General features: G+C 33.4%; 5 protein-coding genes across 8 annotated transcripts in view; 3 read left to right on the forward strand and 2 right to left on the reverse strand.

Moving 5' to 3' along the window:
* The first annotated feature begins 2,008 nt into the window (after positions 1 to 2,008).
* On the forward strand, positions 2,009 to 3,490 carry LOC148174145 (odorant receptor Or1-like). Its single transcript, XM_088036796.1, has 6 exons — positions 2,009 to 2,020; positions 2,071 to 2,789; positions 2,843 to 2,942; positions 2,997 to 3,101; positions 3,151 to 3,306; positions 3,413 to 3,490. Exons 1-6 carry the CDS (start codon positions 2,009 to 2,011, stop codon positions 3,488 to 3,490), a joined length of 1,170 nt encoding a protein of 389 aa, XP_087892922.1.
* Positions 3,491 to 3,498: 8 nt separating this feature from the next.
* fwe (calcium channel flower) lies at positions 3,499 to 6,556 on the reverse strand. 3 transcript variants are annotated; one of them, XM_088037102.1, is made up of 6 exons: positions 6,435 to 6,556; positions 6,260 to 6,380; positions 5,998 to 6,205; positions 5,838 to 5,945; positions 5,564 to 5,703; positions 4,503 to 4,592 (listed from the first exon to the last, which is right to left on the reverse strand). In XM_088037102.1, the coding sequence occupies exons 1-5, from the start codon at positions 6,435 to 6,437 to the stop codon at positions 5,586 to 5,588; spliced, it is 558 nt and encodes a 185-aa protein (XP_087893228.1). In that variant the 5' UTR covers positions 6,438 to 6,556; the 3' UTR covers positions 4,503 to 4,592; positions 5,564 to 5,585. The 3 variants fall into 3 exon arrangements, with proteins under 3 accessions (XP_087893226.1, XP_087893228.1, XP_087893227.1); XM_088037101.1 differs by having other exon boundaries at positions 5,564 to 5,712; XM_088037100.1 differs by lacking the exon at positions 5,564 to 5,703 and having other exon boundaries at positions 3,499 to 4,592.
* Positions 6,557 to 7,737: 1,181 nt separating this feature from the next.
* On the reverse strand, positions 7,738 to 19,633 carry LOC148174147 (endonuclease/exonuclease/phosphatase family domain-containing protein 1-like). The gene is made up of 5 exons (XM_088037349.1): positions 18,995 to 19,633; positions 9,567 to 9,973; positions 8,638 to 8,819; positions 8,361 to 8,591; positions 7,738 to 8,221 (listed from the first exon to the last, which is right to left on the reverse strand). The coding sequence occupies exons 1-5, from the start codon at positions 19,538 to 19,540 to the stop codon at positions 7,944 to 7,946; spliced, it is 1,644 nt and encodes a 547-aa protein (XP_087893475.1). The 5' UTR covers positions 19,541 to 19,633; the 3' UTR covers positions 7,738 to 7,943.
* Positions 19,634 to 20,272: 639 nt separating this feature from the next.
* On the forward strand, positions 20,273 to 22,926 carry DZIP1 (DAZ interacting zinc finger protein 1). The gene is made up of 6 exons (XM_088037417.1): positions 20,273 to 20,503; positions 20,553 to 20,785; positions 20,832 to 21,440; positions 21,489 to 22,009; positions 22,058 to 22,247; positions 22,296 to 22,926. The coding sequence occupies exons 1-6, from the start codon at positions 20,395 to 20,397 to the stop codon at positions 22,851 to 22,853; spliced, it is 2,220 nt and encodes a 739-aa protein (XP_087893543.1). The 5' UTR covers positions 20,273 to 20,394; the 3' UTR covers positions 22,854 to 22,926.
* Positions 22,927 to 22,951: 25 nt separating this feature from the next.
* The window catches only part of LOC148174149 (uncharacterized), a 104,070-nt gene continuing 103,236 nt past the window's right edge, over positions 22,952 to 23,785 (forward strand). Inside the window, exon 1 of one of the 2 annotated variants that reach the window (XM_088037419.1) lies at positions 22,952 to 23,279. In XM_088037419.1, coding sequence (XP_087893545.1) covers positions 23,052 to 23,279 — 228 coding nt within the window. In that variant the 5' untranslated portion in view covers positions 22,952 to 23,051. The remainder of the gene's footprint in view (positions 23,280 to 23,785) is intronic. The other variant, XM_088037420.1, reaches the window with a different exon arrangement.

Below are 23,785 nucleotides of genomic sequence, written 5' to 3' on the forward strand. Positions count from 1 at the left end.
TCTTTTTTTTTCAACGTTTAAGTCGGGTTTTTTCGAAAAAAATTAACTTTCGAATTCAGGATAAATAAGACCAGATTCCAGCAAAAAAAAACGCATCTTCTTATCTGTTGTTAGGGAATAATAAGAATTTACCGAAATATTAAGATTTGCATTGTAAATTGAAAAACTTATAGCTTCTGGACAAACTCCAATTGAAATAAAATATACGTTTGCATGTAAGTGTAGGTGTATACAACCCATCTTACAAGTATGAATTACTACAAAAAACTCAAATCGGAATTAATAAGTGCGCACCCTAATTTAAAAATCTATTTATACTGTAATGCTAGATGAAAATTATAAGAGATTTTGAAAGTGTCATAAACTAAAAGAAACTACAAGAAACGTAACTTTCCCTTGTGACAATAAGTTAACGTTATAGAACTTCAGATGTAAAAACAAATAAGAATAAAACGTACCAAAAATAAATAAGTAACTCGTTAAAGATAGAAGCAACGACAACAATGGTTATTAGGTAACATACAATTTCTCTTTGTTACGGTCATAAAGTGACAATAACGGTAGCAGTAAAACTGCTTTTAACAAGTAAGTATGTTATATGTATACAATTATTATATTACTTATTAGACGTTGATAGTGGTTCAGAAATCACCTTCTGATGACGCGTGTAGACAAACTTTAAGAGATGGATAAAAAACTAGCTGTTAAAGCTAGATCATGACGAGAATGAAATAAGAAGCAAAGTCAACTCTGGGCAATACGAAGTAACGAAATAAACAAAAAACAACTAGACAAACACAACATTCATAGTAGGAAAATAAAAAGAAAGAAGATTAGTCACAACAGTTTACAAATTGACACTGTAGAAAAAAGGTTGAGAAAACTTGAGAAGACTTCATCAAAAATTACCGATAAAAAGAAGAGTTTGATCTAGTTTGCTGAAGAGTTTGCTATAAGCTCAGCTTGCCTTTCTTCTAAAAGCAGTGTATAGAACTGACTAGCCCGATTAGCGCAACTAGTGCTACACACTAACGTGATGTTTATCGACTTTAACGATAAATCGTAGACAATCTCAACTTTTTAAAACACAAAAATAAAAGTAGTAATATCACCAGTTTACCACTCACCTTTAGGTTCAAGTTTGAATCCACTCCATCCACTCATCTGAAGTTTGCAACACAATGTTTGTCTCCTGAACACGTTGAACGTCCAATCTCGAACCTTCTTCTTGAATCCAACACTTTGAGTACACTTAACAAACAAAACAAACTCAAGAAACATATTTTCACAATCGAATCACTGAAAAATAAGTTAGTAACTTTTTGCAGGGCTGCCAAACTTGACAACCAGAGTTTCGATTGCCTGTATTTTATATTTAAAAAAATTGGTCGCTGTCATAGTGCTAAAAAAAACGGACTGCACAAAAAGCACTTTCAAATAAAACTAAACAGTTTTTATCGTTGAAATAATTTTATTTAAGACTGCGTACAATTTAGTGTTGGCAGCGCTGTCTAGAGGGAATTTCAAAAATCTGTAATAAAAAAAGTAATAACTTAGTTTTCAATTACACATAATGTTAATAAAGTGTCTTCTAATCTTTAAAATGCAAATTATAAGTAATTAAATTACATTGCAGAAAAACCTCATTAGGCATTATATTACATTTATCCGCATGTACTACCATGAATAATTAATTACATTATCTTGTATGTATCCAACAATTATTTTTTTTTGTAATTTTTGACTTAAAATTTTAACTACCACTTACAGAACATTAATTAGGTCGACGTTTATTTTCACATGGGGAATCCAGGGAGTGTAAATAAATTATAACACCTCAACACAAACCTCTCGTATTAATATTTGAATTACACACTCAAATTTTATGTTTTCATTTAATAACAAGGTTTCAAACTATAATTAAAATTATCGATCGCTGTCTTGAAATTTTTGGGAAAGCGAACACCAACGGTTTATTCTTGCACAGTTTACCAAAGAACGTACCAGTATGACTCCAAAAGTTTGTGACAATCAATTTTCTTATTAAGTGCTTATTGAAAATATTTTCAGAGCTTTGATCTTCGCGATGTTATCCAAACTGAGAGAAAATTGTTAAGTTTTTCTGGATTTTACCCCAAGAGAAGCAATAATTGTATTATTTTACACCTCTTCAGTGGTTTTATCAACTTCGTCGTTTCCTACTTGCAATTATTTTCAATGATTGGTCAAATGGTTATCGACAGGCGCGATTTAGCTAAACTCATCGACACTTTACTCTTCTTTATGACTCAATTCACGTTTTTATGTAAGTTGACAAATTTCATGTACTACAAGAAACATCTCTTGATCATCGAAGACCATTTATGCGACAAGACTTTTAACAGTTATTCTTCAACACAACTGAAGATGTTGCTTGAGAAAATTGAGAACTGTAATACAGTTGCTAGAATATTTCGACTATCTTGCGTTATGGTTATTTTCTTTTACTCAGTACTTCCGTTAACACAAAGTGAGAAGAAGCTACCACTGCCAGGATGGCTGCCTTATAACACTGACAAATTATTCTATGAAAGCGCAGGTTTTCAGATTTTGAGTATTTGCATAAGTGCTTATAACAATTCAAGCATGGATATTTTGACCTGGAAACTCATTACTATAGCTTCTGGTGAGCTGGAGATATTAAAGGAAAATTTAAAAGACTTGGTGTATAAATGCGATGGTTATCAAAACGTTAAGAAAACTGAGGAAGCGTTTAAAAATTGCATTGAACACCACAACGCAGTGATAGAGTGAGTTTTCGAAGACGGAAGACAAAGTTTTGTTTTCAAACTTTTCGTTACAGTTTAGTGAAAAAAATTGAATCCTTTTTCAGCAAAGGGATTTTTATGCAGTTTTTATCCAGCGGCGTCATAATCTGTTTCACAGGTTTTAAGTTACTTGTTGTTAAGTTCACAATTTTTTGTTTTATTCTTTTTATAACGACTTTTTTCTTCTAGGTCCCGATTCCAAGTATTGAGTTTGGCTTTTTAATAATGTACTTCTTCTGCATGATGTGTCAAGTGGCGATGTATTGTTGGTACGGACATGAAGTTATGACAACCGTAAGATACTTTATCTTGCAAGAGTTTTAAAGATTCATTTTTTTTTTAGAGTGATGAATTGGGACGATTTTGTTGCATGTCAAACTGGTACGAATCTGATATTAAAATTAGAAAGAATATAATTATGTTTTTGGAAAGAACGAAAAAGCCAATAACTTTAACAGCTGGAAGCTTTGTCACACTCTCGCTTGGGACTTTAACTGGGGTGAGTTTTTTTTTATTTTTTTTTAACAAAGACGAATAATTTTATTCGCTTGGTAAAAAAAATAGTATATAAAACTCAGAACCAAAGTGTTATTTCTCTATTTCAGATACTCCGATCGTCTTATTCTTACTTTGCTGTCCTTCGACAAATATACCAAGAAGATAATGCTCTGAAACATAATTAAAAAGGAAATTAGTATAAGACATTTTATTGCTACAATAATACATCAAATATACATATATTATAGGTACAATATTGTAACAATACAATAATTAGCTAACACACTGGATCGTTTAAGTCTTACTAATAAAGTGTAGTAAAATTAATGTACAAAGATCACAAAATTATACCAAAAATCTCAGTTGGAAGAAACCAATAGGAAGAAGCTACTGGATTTGAAAGAAAGTTGACTAGTAACAATCATCTCACGGAAAAATTAGATCTTTTTGAGTAACGATATGGCAACAACGCACATTTTAGAATTTGAAAACTGTACACAATTTTAATGTTTTTCATTCACTTTAATAATAAAGAAAAATTGACGATATGTGATCCTAATGAGATGTCCATCAAACGAAACCAATTCCGAGATCTAAATTAACACAGTCAATGGAATGCTAGAATTTCAGCTACACATTTCACAAATAACTCGACAATAAAAATTGAGCAACGTAACGGTAATTAGACCAAAACCTTAAAATTATTTAATGATATAAATAATGAAAAACAGTCTTTACAGAAAATAGTGGAAGCTATCTAATGACGTGATTCTATCTCCTATAACCATAACCGGCGTCTTTTACTAAAATCGTCCAAACTGGCAGTCGGAAAAGGTTATAACATAGCTACAATGCAATTAGGCATTCATAAAACTCAATCAATTGACGGTAGTCGATTCTCCTAATTATTACACTTACATTTCCTATGTGATATATGCACACTAGCTTGGAATTAACAGTAATAACCATCATCCGTGTCGCTTTACAAAATAAATATTTTTATGAGGATAACTGTAAAATATCAATCTTAACTGTTACATATTTATAAATAGGTACACTGATAAAAAGTTTCACGTTGTATTTTTACTCTTAATTTGGGAAAAAACACTTAGAACTAACAAAAAAGTCCATCAAACATTGCTATCGTACATAGGAGGTGCTGTGAAACTGACGGGTTGAGCATTCGCAACCAAATTTGTTTGCATGGAATTGGGTCTGTTTGTACCGGGCGTGGAAGTGGGCACGGCATCTGCGGCAGCTGCTTGACGCATCTCTTCTGCAGAAGCCCTAAAGAAAACATTGTTAGATTCGCACACTGGACCAAGCCACAGGGAGGACAGTGACACCAAAACGAAAAGAAACAAATTTCCCCTTTATAACGAAACACAAAGCCACTGAAAATAATTCTTATTTGTTATTCTAAGTAAAATAGCGAAACGATTTCAAGTCGAGTTGCGCTGCCGCAACACTAATTGAAATCAGCTCATTAGTGTCACTTTTTATCCCAACTTTTACGTTAAATTAATTTTGATTTCTGATTTTTTAATTCTTAATTCTGGTCAAGTCGTCAGTTACCTCATTTCTTAAAGGGAACCTCCTATTATTCTTAACTGACGTATTGGAGATAAAAATTATTCTATTTGAGAAGTTACTTCAAAGATCATAAAAATGTGAACGTTTGGTTTCAAAGTGTCAACAAAAAAAGATAAATAATAATTATCTAAGATCCGCAAAATAAAAAAATGTAAAAAATAAACAATAAACGAAGGCAGGTATTCCTTTGAAGAAATAAAGTTATGACCTTCTTTACATGACAAAAACCCTTTTTAAGCAAATAATACTTACTCATAATCTAATGAGATTGATTGACGAATATTTGGAATTACATAAACATAATAGAAGTAATTATTATTATCAAGAAAAAACAACCTTTTTTTATTTAAATTTGCATGTATGTAATTCCAAACGCCCGCCACAAGATGAATATATGAGCATTAAAACTGAGGTGAGAATGTGATGATAGCGTGAAATTCATGTCTAAACCAAACATCTGTTTTGTGTGTGTGTCTTTGCTCGTTTCGCTGTGGCGTCACATTCATCATGCAAGAAACTAACAGGATGTCCAACAAAAATAACTTCCTGAAAAATAACTCAAGATGTTTACTGCTAAAAAGGCTAAATAAACGACCGCATGCACAAAAATGTTAATCAAAACAGGCCAAGCAATCAAATGTTACGATTTTTGCCTGGTTATGTACATTTTTTAGTAACCGAGGGCACTTATGTGGGACGCCAAACGTCGGGATCTTCCATGAGAGTAGTGTGGTGGTCACTCTGCCCACCGAGTCCAGTGGGAGAGGTCGCTAGTTGTGGTGAAGCTGCCGCTGCCATGTCCTGTCTAGAGGCTCTGTTATATTAGGTTAGAGAACACACAGTTTAATAATGTAAATGAAAGCGGTGTTAAACAACAACAAAATATACACCAAATTAATGATGATGTGATGGTGACTGTCTGAAAATTTAAATACTTACTTCCTGCCTAATGCCATCATTCCGTAAATTACTCCAGTCGCGAAGATTAGACCGCTGCCAAAAATCGTTGCTAATCCAAAGCTTAGAATAATAGGCGGAATTGATAAACTATGAAACAAAGGTTGATAATAATAATGTTTGTTAAGATAAGATAACATACATGACATAGGCCAGACCGCGATTCCAATAGGGCCGTCTGTCCACCCAGTCACTTAGCCTTTGTACGTGGTCAACAAACATGCAGCAACATGGGGCTTCGCAACATAATACTAGAAAAGCGGCGACGATTTGCCACATTCCACTGATCAAACTGTTGACATCAGCTAACACAATACCTACACAGTTCCAGACACCCAATAAAATTGCAACTAAAATTGACAATTCCATTATGCAATTGAACCAATTTTGTACTTAACGCTTACGAAAACTGCCCACTGTTCCTACCCCTCTGCCTAGATATTTCATCCACCATGGAACATCGTCTTTTGATACTGGGTCTTGACCCGGACGGGCCATCAAAGCCGCAAGCTTGTCTTGAAACGACTGAAAGTTTTATTAGATATCGATATTCCTTTGTTTTTTGTTTAGAAAACATACCATTTTGACCGAAAATTCGGTTTATCACACACTGGTTGACAATTCAAATTGACACTGACAGCACTGACAGCTGTCACCGTGTGTGGCGATGGCATCGATTGACAGCGCGGTGAGAAAAAATTAGTACCAACCGTAGCGAGAAAATCCCAATGTTTGCCAGCGACACACCAGTGGCGTAGCATTGTTAGAGAATAGTTACAGAAACCGCCAGCTTTTAACTATTTTTCTGCTGCTTCCGTGACAAAAGGAACCCAGGCAACAACCACCAAATTAGTCCATTGATAAAAGTTTTACAGCCATAGTTCCTAGTTCCAAATAAAATCACAATTTTAAGCTACTGAAAGGGTACTTTAAAAGTTCGCGCTTGATGTTATATCACCACTATTCCCATTGGGAATACATTTTCAATAAAAATATATTTTTTTTATATAAATCGCGACCTGAGAACTATAAGGCTCTAACTAACATTTGCATTAAATTGATCAGTGATATCTCTTTAATTTATTAAGAATTTATTTAAAAAAATGATAGGATCTATTAATACCATTTTGGCTTGTTAAAATATTAAATTTCTTCTTTTTTATATTTGATAGAAAATGTTAAAAAAAAACCTGAAACAAACATTTTAAATTTTCACAAAAATCACTTAGAACCTTATAATTCTCACGTCGCGAAATATGTATGTATAAACATAAAACAAAATCTTAAAAATTAAACCGTATGTTTAAACTAAACTAAAATACAAAATATTAAATAAGTAGTCAGATTTGGGAGAAAAAACGTTATTACAGTAATAGAAAAAAATTATTTCAGATGTTGGGGACATTAAATCATAATGAAGGGACCAAAACAAAATGAATAAACTATTTGAAAGTTACGAACCAATGAAATAAACATGCAGTAGAAACAATTCCATGGGCATAAAAGAGAACAAATAAGTCATAACAATGACTAAAATAAATGAAATGGACGAAAATAAAAAGTACAAAAAAATGAGAAGACGCCAATATATTTGTACAGACTTCTTTTTGTCCATCTAAAAATGAATAATTTCAATTAAGATTTATTTCATGGCAAAAAATAGAAAGTCTGCTAAAGCAGGTAAATAGTTTTTAAAGTTCACATAATCAAGCGCGGCCATCATGGTCAGCAGAAATTTACCAAGGTTGTAATTTTGATTTATTTCTGTCGTCGATAATTGAGGTAAGTCATAACAACGTCTCATCAATCAAATTTCGTCCGAAATTTTTGTGTGGAATGTTAAAATAGGAAAATATGTTTTTGAAGGTTAAATCGATAGCGCTTTCTTCTAATAAAATAACGTTTATTAAATTAAAGCCTTTTTACAAATACGCGCCTTCGCTGTAGTTACGTTCTGACTTTGTAGCTTAAAAAATAAAACCGTATCACAAAACATTCCGTCAGTGACACACAGCCATAACTTTGTAAAATTTACAAGAAGTATATCCAGTCAAACATAAATAAAACAAAATACAGTAAAACGTAATATCACAACGCTGTGCCCACATTGGAATTTAGAAAGAATTCTGCCCAAACCGGGCAATATGGTGATGTTGGCCCACCCCAATTCCACCCATTAGGAATAGCCAAGTGTGTAAGTCCTTGTCGAATCACACCATTTATACCCGTAATTTGTCCCTGTACCTTGGAATTGAATAAAATATTTGATATGTGTTGTGGAGCTAATCCTAACTTCGTGCTTAAATAACTCGTGTTGACAGTCGCCGGAAATATCGGATGAAGATTCCCAATGTTCAACCAATCTTCTGCAACAGAATATAAAATATTAACGAGGGAAAACTAGGTGAACCATGTTTGTAAAGAATAAAGCCTCGTGCCGTGTCGTCGATAATTATGCAACATTGTTATCAGGGTAAACATGCGAATTTTCCACAGAAAGCGTACCTGTTGGATTAGAAATACTGGAAAAGTCAACAAATAATAACAGCATGTCTTCTTCCGACACCAAATCCTTGACTTTGTCACGGACGGCGCGTTGATTTGCCATTATGTGGAGCTTCAAATTCACCATTTGTAAATTTATTTCTCCTACTTTAAAAGATGCGATGAGGACTTCACAGTCATCTTTCGTGTCTTCAGGACCTTGAGTCAAAGATATCAATTCAATATCCACAACTGGAAAAACAGAATTATTGAAGCTCTGACATATTTTTAAAAGTACCTCCGTCCGCATCGTAGATGAACCCTAATTGAGAACCTTCGATGTCCAGCATACAAAAGTTCCAATTGTGGTTCTTGTCTTTCCATTCGCTTACTCGTCTTAGCCTGGGCTTATTAAGTTCCTCGCAAATCATTTTCAATGATGTCACGCTCAGCACTTCTTGGACGGCTATCACGGATAATCTGGAACGAGCGAAAATAATGATTTTGCTTTAAAAGTGGATAATTCGTTCCGAAATTGAAAGTTATTTTTGGATCAAAGCAGAATTTCACTTTTCAAACAACCCAGGAATTGTAATCAAGACTTCTATCGTATTGATTAGTTATTAATACGGTAAAAATAACATTTTCTTCAGAGTGGGTTTCACAGATATTTTTAGGGTTTAAACTTTAAGTTCAATGATTGAATTATTAAAAACTTCCTGTAAATATGAGATAAAATTATTTTATGGGATGTTCTTACACCTTCGCAAGTTGAATTTTGATGAAATATTCAGTGAAACTGTCGCCACGTTCTTCAAAATTGATTTCGTTTTATTCAAGAATCGAATAAATCAAGCGAATTTTAGGAGTAAATATAATTCCGTAATGGAACATGTGTACGTGAAAGTAGAGATCAAATAAATTATTCAACGGTGCTTATCATTTTTTTCAAGATTTATTGTTTGAAAAAATAACTCGATTGATGATCAATACAACTCAAATTATTCAGGTTTTCTTTCTTTCTGCAAAAAACTACCATGGAGGTAGGAGGTACACCTATAAAATCAATATCATTCTAAAAACCAGAAATACGGACAAAAGAAACGACGCATTTCTGACGTCGCCAGCTCGTAGCCCTGACTTATTAATCTGTAAATGTGCATGTACACTCCCCGGAACATGACAATAAAATTCCTATCACAATTTTCCATTTACGCCGATACTAACCCATTTTCTAAAATTGTCCTACAAATCACTTCTTTAACTCCAGGATTATTGGCCTTCTCGGCTGAAAATTCGTGTAAATTCCATGTAGCAACTCTGATCGCTCGTTCGCCTTTTCTTGTAAAATCAAAAGTTTCTTCTAAAATTGGTCGCGGCGAATAAGCCGATAACAATTCGAAAATGTCGAAAAGAGAAGAGGAAGATAAACCATTCAGTAGTGGAAGTTTCAAAGGTCCTCCGTTTAATTTTCTGTCGAAACCTGATGGTGTGTGGAAGCCGTTCGTCAAAACACTCGATCTTGGGGTTTCATTATCTGTGTCATCTGGATCTTGATTATCCACGGTTAAGAAGCGGCTGATGTTATCGAGACGGATTCGGTCGATGAGTTTTATTTTTAATAAATCTTCCACCTGGAAATAAAATTGCTTGTTAAATTATGTCACGATGTGAATGCAGTTGAATCAGACAGTATCCATTGACTGGGATTTATGGTTGTTTAACCACAGACATTACGTGGGAATATGATTATAGTCGGTCTTAATTGTAACCTCGGAGATTTTTTCATCAGTTATGGTTGAGTAAACAATGATATTGACATTGGAAGTGTGCTGGAAGTTCCCCCAGAACTTTTTGATCAACAACTATTTTTTGTTATTTATTACTTTGTACATAAGTGAGGTATAAATGATGTAACTTTAGTCGGTCATTGTTGTATACTAATGTAGCAATATGATAATGCACCGCAGATTTTTATATTAAACAGCTTCTGATTGCTGTTGTTGGAGATAAAAAGAAATCACAATTTTACGAATTAAGAATTGTCTACAGTCGTATGTATAATAACCACTGACGCTACGCTTTGAGTAATTTATTCTAATAAATAATTGAACCGCTCTGAGGTCAAAGTAATTGACTGTTAAATGACTATTTCTAAAAAAATCCAAATATTCAGTATTAATCAATACTTTATTACCTTTTAATTTTGTGTTTTTTATATATAATTTGATTTAAAAAAGGAGAAATTAAAAACCCATAAAATTAATAATTTACAACGACATTTATGCAGGAATAAATCGAACATAAATGCAACGACGTCGGATCAACTGAAGTAAATACATATATCAAAAACACATTTGAAGTCGCATGTGGAGTATCCATCGATTCCATTATTTTACAGCTAATGAACTGTAAAAAAAGTAGAATAATGTTTGAAAAATATGTCGAAAAATACGAATAAAACAACAAATGACAAATAAAAATAAACAACGAAAAATAACAAACCACTTTGAAGGCTTGTAATGTGATTAGAATAAAAAAATATAAAAGTAGTGACGTCAAATAAAAAGAATTGTGCATCACAACCTTTTATCTACAATCATTTTTTAGTACTGCTTGTGTTGTAAAATATCGCTTTACAGCCGCATTTGCGCTCCGTTCCTACTTAAACTTAATTCTCGTATGGTAAAATGACAATTTTATTAACTTGTCCCGTAAGATACTATAGGTACAGGCTGTTCCAGTTAACCACAGATTCTGACTTTCATTCTGAAAGTAAATCTGCGAAAAGAAATCGAAACTCATTGGATTATTAAATTTGTCGGAAGAAGAAACGTTTGTGATTGGAAAATTTTAAATTGCTGTAATCAAAACCTAATGTATTTACATATTTTTCTTTGTAGCTTCATTCTTAGAATGGAAGATAGAGTCTGTGGTTATCGAGTTTTGGGACTCCTGTATATTAAGGAAAAACTATCCAAAACACTTTCCTGTGTGAATTGTTATCAATAAATTGAATTTTAAACTTGATAATCCTCACGTAATTTCCGCTTATCGGTTTCTTCCCAATGTTTTTGCAACTTTGCTCATTACTTTTTATTGTCCATCATTATTCCCTCACTTGATGTGATAGCCACGTATTAAAGTTTTATTGCGCCTATAAAATGTCTAATATTACTGTAATAGTAATGCAGAGCACATGACTTTTATCAATTTAAAATCCATTTTTCAATAGAACGGCTAAATATCATGTCATACCTTGTTATTTACTTTGAATCGATAACGTCAAGGTCGTAATTCATCAAAAATTTGGGACTTTGGTCCAAATGTGAGAGGATTTATGAATTGGGTGGACATGAAAAGGTATTTTTTATTTAAACTAAAAGTTTTTATTTCAATACATAAGTTCTCTCAAATTCGTCGCACAGCTCCAATATTTTGACGAATTATATCTAAACTTGAAATCACCGATTCAAAATAAATAAAAAGTAGGTACACTCTTTGTGCATAAGCTGCTCAGTTATTTTGCAGCTCTTTGAATGTCTTGAATAAATTAATTGATGAGTGGCGATGCATCAACATTATACACCTCTTCACGCAGGAAGGAACCAATTTTCTGTAACTATCATCAATTTACACCGATCGATAATTTTAATTACAGTCCATTTTAGCTGCAAAGTGGCTACAACAGTATGTAATGTCCGCTGAAATATTAATACAAATTGTTGAGTTTGTGTAGGGCAACTCTGTAATTTATGTATGTCTAGCTCTCTCCACATGAAGATAAATGTTAGATTCAGTCGACCCAATTCCAGGATGTTAGTCGGTGATTACAAACTTGGACACCATTGATTAGAGTGTCTCTGTAATTTAAAAAACACAATAACCGGCTATGAAATGGTAGAGCCGTGAATGGCATTTGTAACATAGTAATTTTCTAATTTATTATAATCTATAAAAAGAATTTCCCATGCAGTAGACACAATCGAGGTTAGATAAAAATAATTTATTAAAACAAATGTCTGGACGTCCACGTAGTACGTACCTAATACGTTTCACCTCAAGGAATCTCAATCTGTTTATTTTTAGCTTCATTCTAAATTAAAAATTAATGAATATTGCCTCTATTTGTTCGCCGTTTTCTACAAAAAACAAATGACGTAACTGTTGTAAATATCCATTATGTAACTCAATTTGTATCAATACGATAGCCCACCTTCTTGTTCGCCGGGCTAATTAATTAGTATAGCCATTAAACTGTACAGGAAGTGACCGCAATTTTCATATTAGCGATGCATGCAAATCGTAGTCCAGTTTTTAGTGTGTCATAAAGCCACTTTTTTTATTAAATTTTAACCTTCACGATACGAAAATTATGTCAGTTTACTGATTCATTGTTAAAATATTCCCGATGGTAAAAGTGAAAATTTGAAGAATGTTGAGGTTCACAAATTACGACATAGAAGTAAAAATTTTATGAGAAACAATTCGTTTTGAGTACATACACACATGTTTATGATTTATTTACTTTATGAATCAACTTAGTTTTGTCTTTTTTGTCTTGTATTGTATAGTTAAAAATATGAAAATATTCAAAATGTTTTCAGAAACATTGAATAATAAAAGATAAAACATATAAATTTTATTCGACGCTTAAAAAAGGTATTTTTATTACAAATGTAAAAACATGACATTTGAATTTATTTGATAGCAAAAAAATGTTGAATCAAACATAGATCAATGATATAATAAGGGCGACTGAAATTACGAGTATCAGTAACAAGCAGAATTAATTATTATTATGTGTCTAGTAATAATTAAAAACCAGAACATAGACAAATAAAGAAAAAAATAACAACAATGCTTATAATAATTAGAGCACACAATAAGAGCGGCAAAGATGCAGTGGAGCATGCATGAGTTCTAAAAGAAGTTAAAGCTAAACAAGCTTCACGAAAAAACTAGGAAAAGCAACAGGACAGAATAATACGCAAAATTAAATTCAAGGAAACTTTTAAATTTAATAGAATCTCCTAAGAACACAGAGAATATTGAAACCTCAAACCAAAAAAATCAACTTTTAATAGTGGAATAAAACCTAGTTCTTAGATTGGAAGGTGTTAAAGCGTAACAAATCAATATTAACGCTCTTACATCAATTTATCGGTTTAGTACCTCAACCAGAAGGCAGCGGCCATTTAACCCCCTATTATATGATTTACGGCAAAATAATTGCTTGAATTAAGTGATCAATGTTTGAAATAAAACCGGAATCGTCAATAAACTCGATGTCACGCTATATTTGTGGTCGGCATGTTCAAAGTGTTACAACGTATGAAAATGGACTTTGTTGTTTAAACTTGAGCAAAACTGGAAACGCTACGTCAGAGCATTAACAATCACGTTCAAAGGTGCTTATTATCATAAACTGTCTCGTCATCTTTTAAATACCAGTCCTATTGTTTGCTATTCAAATACCAACTTCTCTATTAAAACGAACCATTCCAAAATTTAAGTTACTGTTACTGCCAAGCGTACTTTGATATTATCACCTTGTGGCAAATATTTGTATAACCGCATCCGAATTTAGACAATTGATAAAACTGGAATCAAAATGTTTCCCCATCATAAACTGAAACAAAAGCATCCGGTTGTGTTATAACCAGATATAAATCTATTTTATGCTGTTTTTACGGATTTTGAAGCCGCTCGTTTCTATTAATACCGATTAGATATTTCTGTACTTTTGGCGGTCAATGCTGGACTTCTTAAGCCAAGTGGCAAATTTTTTAGTGACGACTTCGTTGCTAGAGACAGTTTTCAGGTTTCGCGCTAGTTATTTATAGTGATTAAATTTTATTGATTTTCTTTCGCCTACACACTCTGCATGTGGATTAGGGAAGTGACAACAGGTTTGATTGCACCGCGAAATTTAACATGCACGAGATTAATCATTGCTTCATTGAATTTTAGGCGGACGTATTCCATAAATTAATCCGATGAGTCTCATTCCGTACTTAGAAATACTATGTACTACCTAAATATGGATATCCCGATAGATAAGTGATAACATTGTCTACTGAAATAAAAATGTTCACAGGTGGATACGTATAAAAAAACTGTGTACTTCAAACTGTCTCGGAAATAAACGTAATGACGGAAAGTGTTGGCAAACTAGAACACTTATTTCGGGGACTATCACTGTGTTAAAATCGATGACAACACAGGAGATTGTTATATCAGTTAACAAACAATACCGACATAGTCATGATGTGGAAATAAATCGACATCTGAAGAGTCTTTAATATTGTTGATTCGATCACCGATCACTCTTTTGCACTCTGATTAACACTTATAGTAAAAATAGCACTCAGCCTTAGTAACAATCAAAACTTCGGAATTGGTTAAATGAAAGAATACGACAAATAGGTACACGAATAAAGTTCTAATCTTTAAATCTGTTTGAAATGTTTCAAATTCCAGTCACCGATCTAAGAATAACAAAATAATTGTTTTGTTTCTCGTAATTTAGCACTGACTATTCATTTAAACTTAATAATTAATGTTCAAAAACAAGCAGAAATTGCTACTTTTGCCATGAATTTAAAATAACTGCATTTTCCGAGGCCGCAGTCTTGCGTACAAAATGCACATGCAAGGTTGAACTTAAAGTTAAAAATGATCAAAATCAATTAAATCAAGGATTATCTAATTGTCAAAACTTTTAATTAAGAATAAGGTTACACAAAACTGTAAGTCCCGCAAGGGCAGGATCATTACCAGTGAAGAGACTATTACGATCGACCTTGATTATTTTCCCAAAATGATTACATTTTTCTCCAAGAACAATACCTTGTTGCACCATGTATGTTGTCATGTTTTGTAATGTTTGAGTTGAATCATTATGTTATTATTGTATTTCTAATTAACAGTTAACAGTTCCCTGCTTGTACTTGTAACACGAAGGAAAAATCATTCCCTATCGCTTATTTGAAGGATCGCCACTCCTTTAGGTGTGTCTGGTTCCAATTTTCCTAATTGATTTTTTTCCACAACTCCCGGGGTTCACCAGACTTTGGTGCATGTTACAAAAATATCAAAACTAAGAAAAGATACTTATTTCTGGAATTAATATAAATCATGTACCTAGTAACCAACATTTAGTCGTGCCAAGAAATAAATTATTGACCTAAATCTAAATGTCGTAAAGGTAGTTTTAAAACTTCAACACGAGAATCACATCACACTAAAATTAAATGCTTGTTCCGGCGAAATCGGAAGTAAGCACACTATCACGATTTCCTTTTTTTCGGAACCGTGATGAATATGCATCGAGCTAGTTCAGTTTCGATTTCATCGTGTTTTCCGAGTTTCCAGAGGCTAAACTGTTCATTCTCACGTCCAATAAATGTCAAACTTGACCGTTTTTATCGAATGCAATAGAAGTTTCCAAAGCAATCACTCTGAAGGTTACTAACTGTGAAAGACGAGGAATCTCCCCGATTATCTCATCCGTTTAATTTCCGACAAAGGTTACGACAATTCTAGTTTATTCAAATTTATGAACTGCTAAATATTTAATTAAAGCATGTGTTTTAAATAGACCACCCACATTTTGTGATAATAAACAGAGATTTACTTCATAGTGACTTCAAACTCATCAAAATGATGTGTAGCTGTGAAAGGTTAATTCAAAACATTGCGACTTATCAGATTTTTCATTCGTCACTGTAATTGCGTTCATAAACGATGTAACGGATTTTTTTGTTGGACGATGACAATAAATGCAGTTTTAGCGGTTTTCTGTTGTTACGGTCCTGGAAAGAGGTTCCATGATTGGTTTACTGTGTGCAGTTATTATACCTACAACATCCGTTTTTAAACGGTGTGTTGGTCTGTAGAGTTGCACAGTACACATATACAACGTGTTTATAAATGTTTCTAGCATCAAGAGTGGCTATGAAACGTCAAAGAAATGTGCCGCTCATTACAAGTGTGGGTTTCGATTTGTCAACTGACATTTGCAGTTAACCTCAAACATGAAGCAAAGTAAGTTTTGAGAAATAAACTGTTCCAATTGTAGTTTAAAACCTGAAAATCGAAAACTTTGACACAAAACCGTAACTAAAACGTCATTGAAGTAAGTAACATCATAGATAATTTTCCTGATAGTTATATTCACTATGAAAACAAAGCGGCAAAATAGTGTACGACATGAATTCCAAAGCCACGCTTGATGCTAGAAACATTTATAAACACCTTGTATTATTTCTTTTTAACTTATTTCCTGATTTTTGTATTATTTCCTTTTACATGAATATAAATTAGTATGTCCATACACATAAGTATATGAAACCAAGAGAGTTTGTTCTCCATATTCATTATTAATATGAAAATATTCATGCAAAAAATAAAAATATGTTGCAATCATCTACTTTCAATCTAATAGGTAAATAATTATGATATGATAATTGCAACTTGTATTTTTGCAAAATGTTATTACACCCCTATTAGAATGCTGTTAATTATATAATTCCACTTTAATTATTTTAATAATGCATTTTTATGCATAAAATCAACTCGCATTTTCTTGCTCAGGTGCTCGTTGCAATTATGGAATAGAATATTTCTAGCGTAAAAAAAACCGTTGTTATCTCAGTAATTTATAGATAAAACTTTTTACAAACAATAAAGAACTTAATAGACCTGCTATACACCAAATTAAAAATTGCTTTTTGGTGGAGGATTACTTTAGATTTTTTACGTAAGATTTTTTGCATGTGCTATGCGCATCCGCATATTAAAAAAATATATTTCCATCGTCGTTTGTTTAATTTCAAGAGCATAAGTTACTTTTGTGCGTCATGCACTGATCAATTTCAATTAATTTATAACCATCAAATTCACACTTGACATTGAAAAGGTCAATTTAACATTGTATTAAGTTATTAACGAAATAAAAAAAAATATATGAGAGCAGGCCTAATGATAAGTAAAATTTAAGTTGGTGGTGCTAAGTTGCAACGCAATAACATTCATGAGTCAAGTTGATACCAGAGGTAACTGCGAATGACTCAAGTTGTTTTTCGTAAATTTATTACAATTGTGGTCATTTCAGTTTATATGCACTCATAATAATTTACCCTTGCCAAGGTAACCCAATTGAAGTTAAAAATATGTATAAATTTTAGGTTTACAATCTTGATAAGATAATAATTCATATAAAAACCGGACTAAAGTAGATTTTTATATTTTTCAACAAATGAACAATATTGTGATTAATTGTTTTGCACTTGAAATATTTTGTAAAGCAGTGGTTGGAATAAATAAAACGAACTTATATACGTGTGGTATTTACCAATTTTTCTACGAAACAAAATAAATATTTATGAAGTAACTAGCTCGATATAATGTGAATCGTTCAATAATTGTAAGAGCGTCAGGATTATTGAATCCGAACACAAACTGTGTGGTTACAACATATTAGGGTAATTTGAAATCGTTATTATTTATATAAAAATACCTATACTGGTCTCAAATTTGTAGTACGGTTATGGCTTTGACTTTTTAATTAGTTTACTACCTTTACTCAAGTGGTTGGGTTTTGTCTTGATGAAATGAATACTAATAAATATTTTACCTTGTTGTCTAGTGCAAGAAATTTCAGTACAACCATTTGAGGGAGATTAGATTATTTTTATGGAGCTTCGCGGTATAGTTGTTATAAACCATTAAAACAGTCAAAACCATAAAAAGTCCGGTATATTTACCTACATACAAGAAGTTTGTTTATAAAATACTCCTAATTTCTTTTCAAAAATGATGGATGTTTTGATTTTTTTTTCTTGTAGGTTTTGAAGAGGTAAAAATATAAAATCAAATTTTAATTTTGAATTAATAAATTCTTTACCAAGTATGCATATGTAACGTAATAAAAATAAATCAAATGACACATTAGCAATTTACGCAATATTTTTATAAAAATTTATTCAGATTAGTGGAAAATACGTAGCGGTAAAAAGAAAATGAATCCCTGTTCAAATTACTGAAATTTTGAAGATATCAATTGTGAAATGTCAGGAGGCTTTAGAAGTCACCCGAAAGCTGTTCCTTCGTGTTATATATCATGTATGAAATTTTTTTAAAAAATTTCCAAGATTTTAGAAAAGATAAATAATTGTTCTAAAGTTCACCCTAAACAAAGTCAAGCAATTTACTTAATTTATTGTATACCCGACTAGAAGCTTCAAAAGTCACAGGGTCAACTAGGAGCTTGGAAAAGACTATTCCTGACATAGTGGTCGTTTTTAGGGCATTATTTTCATCTACTTATTATATCTTTTTTTACTGTTTCTTTAATATCGTTTTTAGGAAATTTGGATTACATAATTATTTAATTTGCGATTTCTCTATCAAAAGCATCTCCCGCGCTCGTCTCACAAAATATGCCACGTGCCTCCTAATGCAGATTAAAATATTTCATTTTCAATGGTGTTATCAGTGAAATTCATTCAAGTTTCACCTGATCGTGAGATTATTTGAGGAAATCCAGATAACAATTTTATCACTGGCATGCTACTTTGTTGGGTCAAGTACTTTTGCGTAATTGCACCCTTTTAAAACTTCCTAATGAGTTGGCGATGATCATTTCTCACCTTTTTAAATGGCCCTTTCTTGTCCCTGTAGTGCACTATCGCGGCTGCAATTTCTTGTGTAATTCCATGCACGCACTGCAATTCAAAAACACTAGCTCTATTCACATTAATAAGTCTACTGTTTTTCAGTGTCAACCGAGAGTCTGCACTTCTTAAACTGTCGTAACTTTGAGCCCTTGAAGAAGTGCAGCTCATGTTACGTTTGGTGGTGACACAAATCTCTGGTCTTAATATTTCCAAGTTGTCAGCTCCTATGCCTCTGACGAGGGCTAAATCCTCGACTTTCCTAAACCTCCCAATGGCCTTCCGATGCTCCACTATACTCTTCGCGATCTCCCGGTTAACCCTTGGCAAAGTCATCAACTCCTCCTCACTAGCTTGATTTATATTTAACAACTCAATCTTGTCTTCGTTGTCAGTAAGGGTGAATGTGTGACTGAGATTTGAATTAGTGTGGGATTTTCTTCCAAAGGACCGCAGAGATTTTCGGCGGCCCGGCTTTGGCAGGCTGGAACTTTGACCCATGCTGATTGAAAACTGCACCATGGGGGCTGCAGGTATCAACACTTAGACATGGCTCGAAAACTACTAATCTTTTCTTAAAAATCAGAAAATGATAAGATAGAATCGACTTGGGGAATTTCGCGGAATCAGTGGATTCTTTGTTGATGCGGGATTGTTTAAGGTACCATTTTGACACACCGGGTGCTTGATGGGCTTTATTTTCAATTGATCTGACCTTTACAATTTCTATTAATAGTTTAATATGAGGAACACGTTAACGTACGATTGAATTTAAATCGGAACAAAAATTCACACAACCTATTACAACGCGGTAACAATCTCTACTGGCGTGTTTATGTTTTTTATTCAATGACAGCTTTGACAGATGGACGTACGTCGACACTCACAGGCGGTGCCGTCCAAGGTCACCACCAACTCACCTGTGTAAAGCTCTCTTCACACAGGGAGATACTAAGAATGCAAGTTCTTTGACTTTAGTTTTAATTTCAAACAGATTTTTGCTTTTTCTTACTGACCGCACATGAAGAAACTTAATAAATTAGAAAAAAAAAACAGAATTGATCAATTTTGATGAGCAGTTTTGTCAAACGCAGTGGCGTCTGTTGTCAATCGTTCAATTTATTTATAATACAATACTGTCATTTCCGTTGAATTTGTCTGAAGATTTCATAATTTAAAAAAACCGAAGAATTGGGCACGCATGCGCTGTACGGAAGCTTTAATCGATCCGGTACTGATCACCGACATACGTTTTCTGTTTGTAGTGTTCCGTGCGCATGCGCTCTATTTAAACTTTTGTTTCTTAACCTTTAAAAATTGTTTTCTTTAATGAAATTCTCACAAAAAACGCGTTCCAAGAAGTCCCCAAATGAACTATGTTTAGCAGTGATTATAAATGGCAACATGATTATGTCCGTTTAGTGTCTGATACCGGCTTCCGTTTTGAAAGGCACAAACCAGATAATTTCGATAAAAACAGGATAAGTACGTATCTATCTCGTTTGTAATTAAAATATTTACTTTATTACTACAGGTTCCATAGATATCGATCAAATAATCGAGGAAAGAGACTTTGAAACTATTGACAAACTCATTCCAAGCATTAGCAAGTTTGTGCTTGATCAAGAGCAAGCGCAAATTCTCGACGACAGTTTTGTAAAAACTTTCCTTTTAAGTCAGTTGGCCATTCAATATTTACTTTATTGTAAAAAGTATCTCGACAATACGCTAATAATAGCCAAAGCGGAGATCAAACAGCTGAAGGAGGTATGCAACCAACCATACACCTCTTATACTGATTGTGAATTTTCAGGACAAAAAAGAGCTTAATTTGTTCGTAGACGATCTCAAAACCCACATCTCAAATTTAATGAAAGAAATTGATGATAAACCCACCTTTATATGCTCCCAATGCAATAAAAATTTTTCTACAGAAGAATTCCTCAACTCCCACATTAAACGCCGCCACAGTACTGTAGAAATAGAAACCGACAAATTAGAAATGGAAATCAAAGAACTAAAAGGCAGACTCAACAACGCCGAAAAAATGATCCAGAAAGAGCAAGGCGACGTTGAGGTCAACTCCAAAGACGTGGAGGTTAAAAAAATCGAGGATTTACAACAAAAATTTGAGGATCTTCGACTTCAAGTTCAATCAGAATTAAAAGTGTTGCAGACGCAGCATAACTTCCAGGAGAAATATGAGAAATTGTTTGAAAAAATGACGTTGCAAGGGAGCGGTAAATTTAGCGGAGGCGGCGATTCTTTAGTTAGAAGAGAAAGTACCACGCAAACTGAAACAGGAGTGGCTTTACAAGAAGCCTCGGCGAAAATCCCGAAATTTGAAGAGAAAAACAAAGAAAACATTCCCGAAGTTGCGCAGAAACAAATGGCAGAAATTGGGGAAGCCTTGGAAACGAAAGTCGGTGCAAACTCACCACTAAAACTCATGTTTTTACTTATGTTTTAGGTAACCAGTAGCCTTAAGAAGATTGAGAACCAAATGGAATCGTTCTGGATAAAGTTAAATGACATGGAAAGATACAGAAAGACGGACGATTCTATTGAATCAGAAGCTGCAAAGCCTAAGCCTGTTGTTAGATCTCGGACTAAATACACAGTCAAAAATTTAGATAGTGAGGGAACGTCCCGGGACAATACAAGTCCTAAGAAGAAATCTGCCGAGGAATGGGACTCTAAACTTCATAAAAAGAAGATCACTGAAGAATTGAAGCAACCCGTCATAGTAAACGTGAAACTGAAGAAACCTACAGAGAGTGAAGAAACGGAAGAGTCAAGTTTTAGAGTGGAGCCACCACCAAAAAAAGAACAGCCTGTAAAACAAATCACCCCTAAAAAATTAAAGAATGTAGAAGTAGAAATTATGACAGATCCAGATGAGACCACAACATCTGAAACTCTAGCTTCTGAATCAAAAGTTGAGACGCATTCCAAACCTTTGCCGGTTCCAAGAAAACGCTCACATTCAAGGTTCTTTTTTTATTAATTAAAGTGAGCTTCAATAACGTTGTTTTATAGTTCTACTAAAAAAACTGAAGGTTCCGAATTAAACGACGAATTGTTAAAACAGTTTAAAATTGAAGTGGAAAAAATTATAATGGGACGACTTCAAGATCTCGGTGTTTCGCCCGAGTGGAAAGGTTTGCCAACTCGTTCGTTCCAGAGAGCCATGGAAATTGTTAACCACCAAGCAAATTTGATGAAAAAGGTGCGTGGATTGTTTACAAACTTATAAAAGTGATTGTTGTTGTTTCAGACTTATCCAAATTTCGACATCCTCTCGACCCAGATTGAAAAAAGTGTGACTAAAAATTTGGACGAATTGTTAAAACAGGAGAGAAAGGTGATTAAAGCCAAGCCCAAAAAAACAGGAAAGGGCCGATCGAATAGAGTTGAAATAAAAAATAGGAGCATGTATGATACAGAGTCAGATAGTGAAATTCGACCGTTGCAAGTGAAGGAGAATTTGCATCAGTTCTCGGTACCCTACTCCGCAGTCATTGAGGAGTTGAAGGCTGTGACATCAAAAATTGATTCCTCTGATAAAGAGGTCATACAGCCTGCCATTAAGATAGAAGATCAAACGAAGGGCGTTTTAAAGAGTTATCCTTCTGTTGGCTCTTTAACAAAAAAGAAGGTTTTATTTAATTTGGACACAGACGAGAAAAAAGACGCCGTCAAAGAGAGCGGTGGTAGCACCACCACCAGCGTTGCAAGTTCTGTCTTTGACGCGACTCCCAGAAAAGACCTGAAGCAGAAAGTCAAAGAAAAAGACATTGAAGACTTATCAGACTTTGACTTCAGTGACATGTAATTTTTAGAGATTTAATTTTTCAGTCTAGTCATGATATCACTTGTTCCTAGTCATAATAAACGCTTTCAATTTATCGTGCATTTTTCATTCCACTTCGCGTAAATCTTTTCTAATCATTTAGGCTAGTCAGTCAGAATCGTGGCGTGGTTTTGATTTGGTTATCTCTGTACCTGCGTGTTTACTGTGATTTTGTAGAAAATGTGGGCTCTTTGTGAAAGACTGGTTTTCAGTAATTTAAGCTCATCGAAGAAATTCTGTCGGCGGTTCTCTAAAATTGAAAATATTATTTTAAGTGAAGAGGTTAGAACTGCAATAAATGAAAATAAACCAATTGTAGCTCTCGAGTCTACGATTATCACGCATGGCATGCCTTTTCCCCAAAATGTTAAGTGCGCTTTAGAGGTCGAAGCTGTCATTAGGAGTCAGGTGGGTTGCGTTACGTTACGTCTGTTGTAATAAACTAATAAATAAACATAAATGTCCATTTTATAGTTCTGGCACACTGTGAACATTAATGTTTATTTCCTGATAATAGCACGTAATGGTAGGCAATAATGCTACAATAATCCACAGCCTGCATTCGTAATAGTTTTGTCAATAATGACATTATAAACATAAACTGATTAATATTAGACAGATTAAATGACTCACCGATTTAGATCTCTAAATAATCAGTTTATTGCTTGATATTTATTGAACTATAATTGGAATTAATTTTTTTAAACCTCCTTGATTCGTGTTTATTAATAGATTACCGATGAAAATCGCCATTCTGCGTAAGCAATATATAACAGATTTTGATTAATAATAATTGTTTTTTGTTAATTGCCTAAAATTCTACTCTAATCGGGAAGATTGCATTATCTACACGTTATCAACATGCTTTAACATAAGAAATGATCTTTAAAAGTCCTAAATTTTGTGCGTTGAAA

Source organism: Gnatocerus cornutus, chromosome 5 (assembly GCF_029298725.1).
Source record: "Gnatocerus cornutus isolate USDA-ARS CGAHR chromosome 5, icGnaCorn1.1, whole genome shotgun sequence".
Classification (NCBI taxonomy): Eukaryota; Metazoa; Arthropoda; class Insecta; order Coleoptera; family Tenebrionidae; genus Gnatocerus; species Gnatocerus cornutus.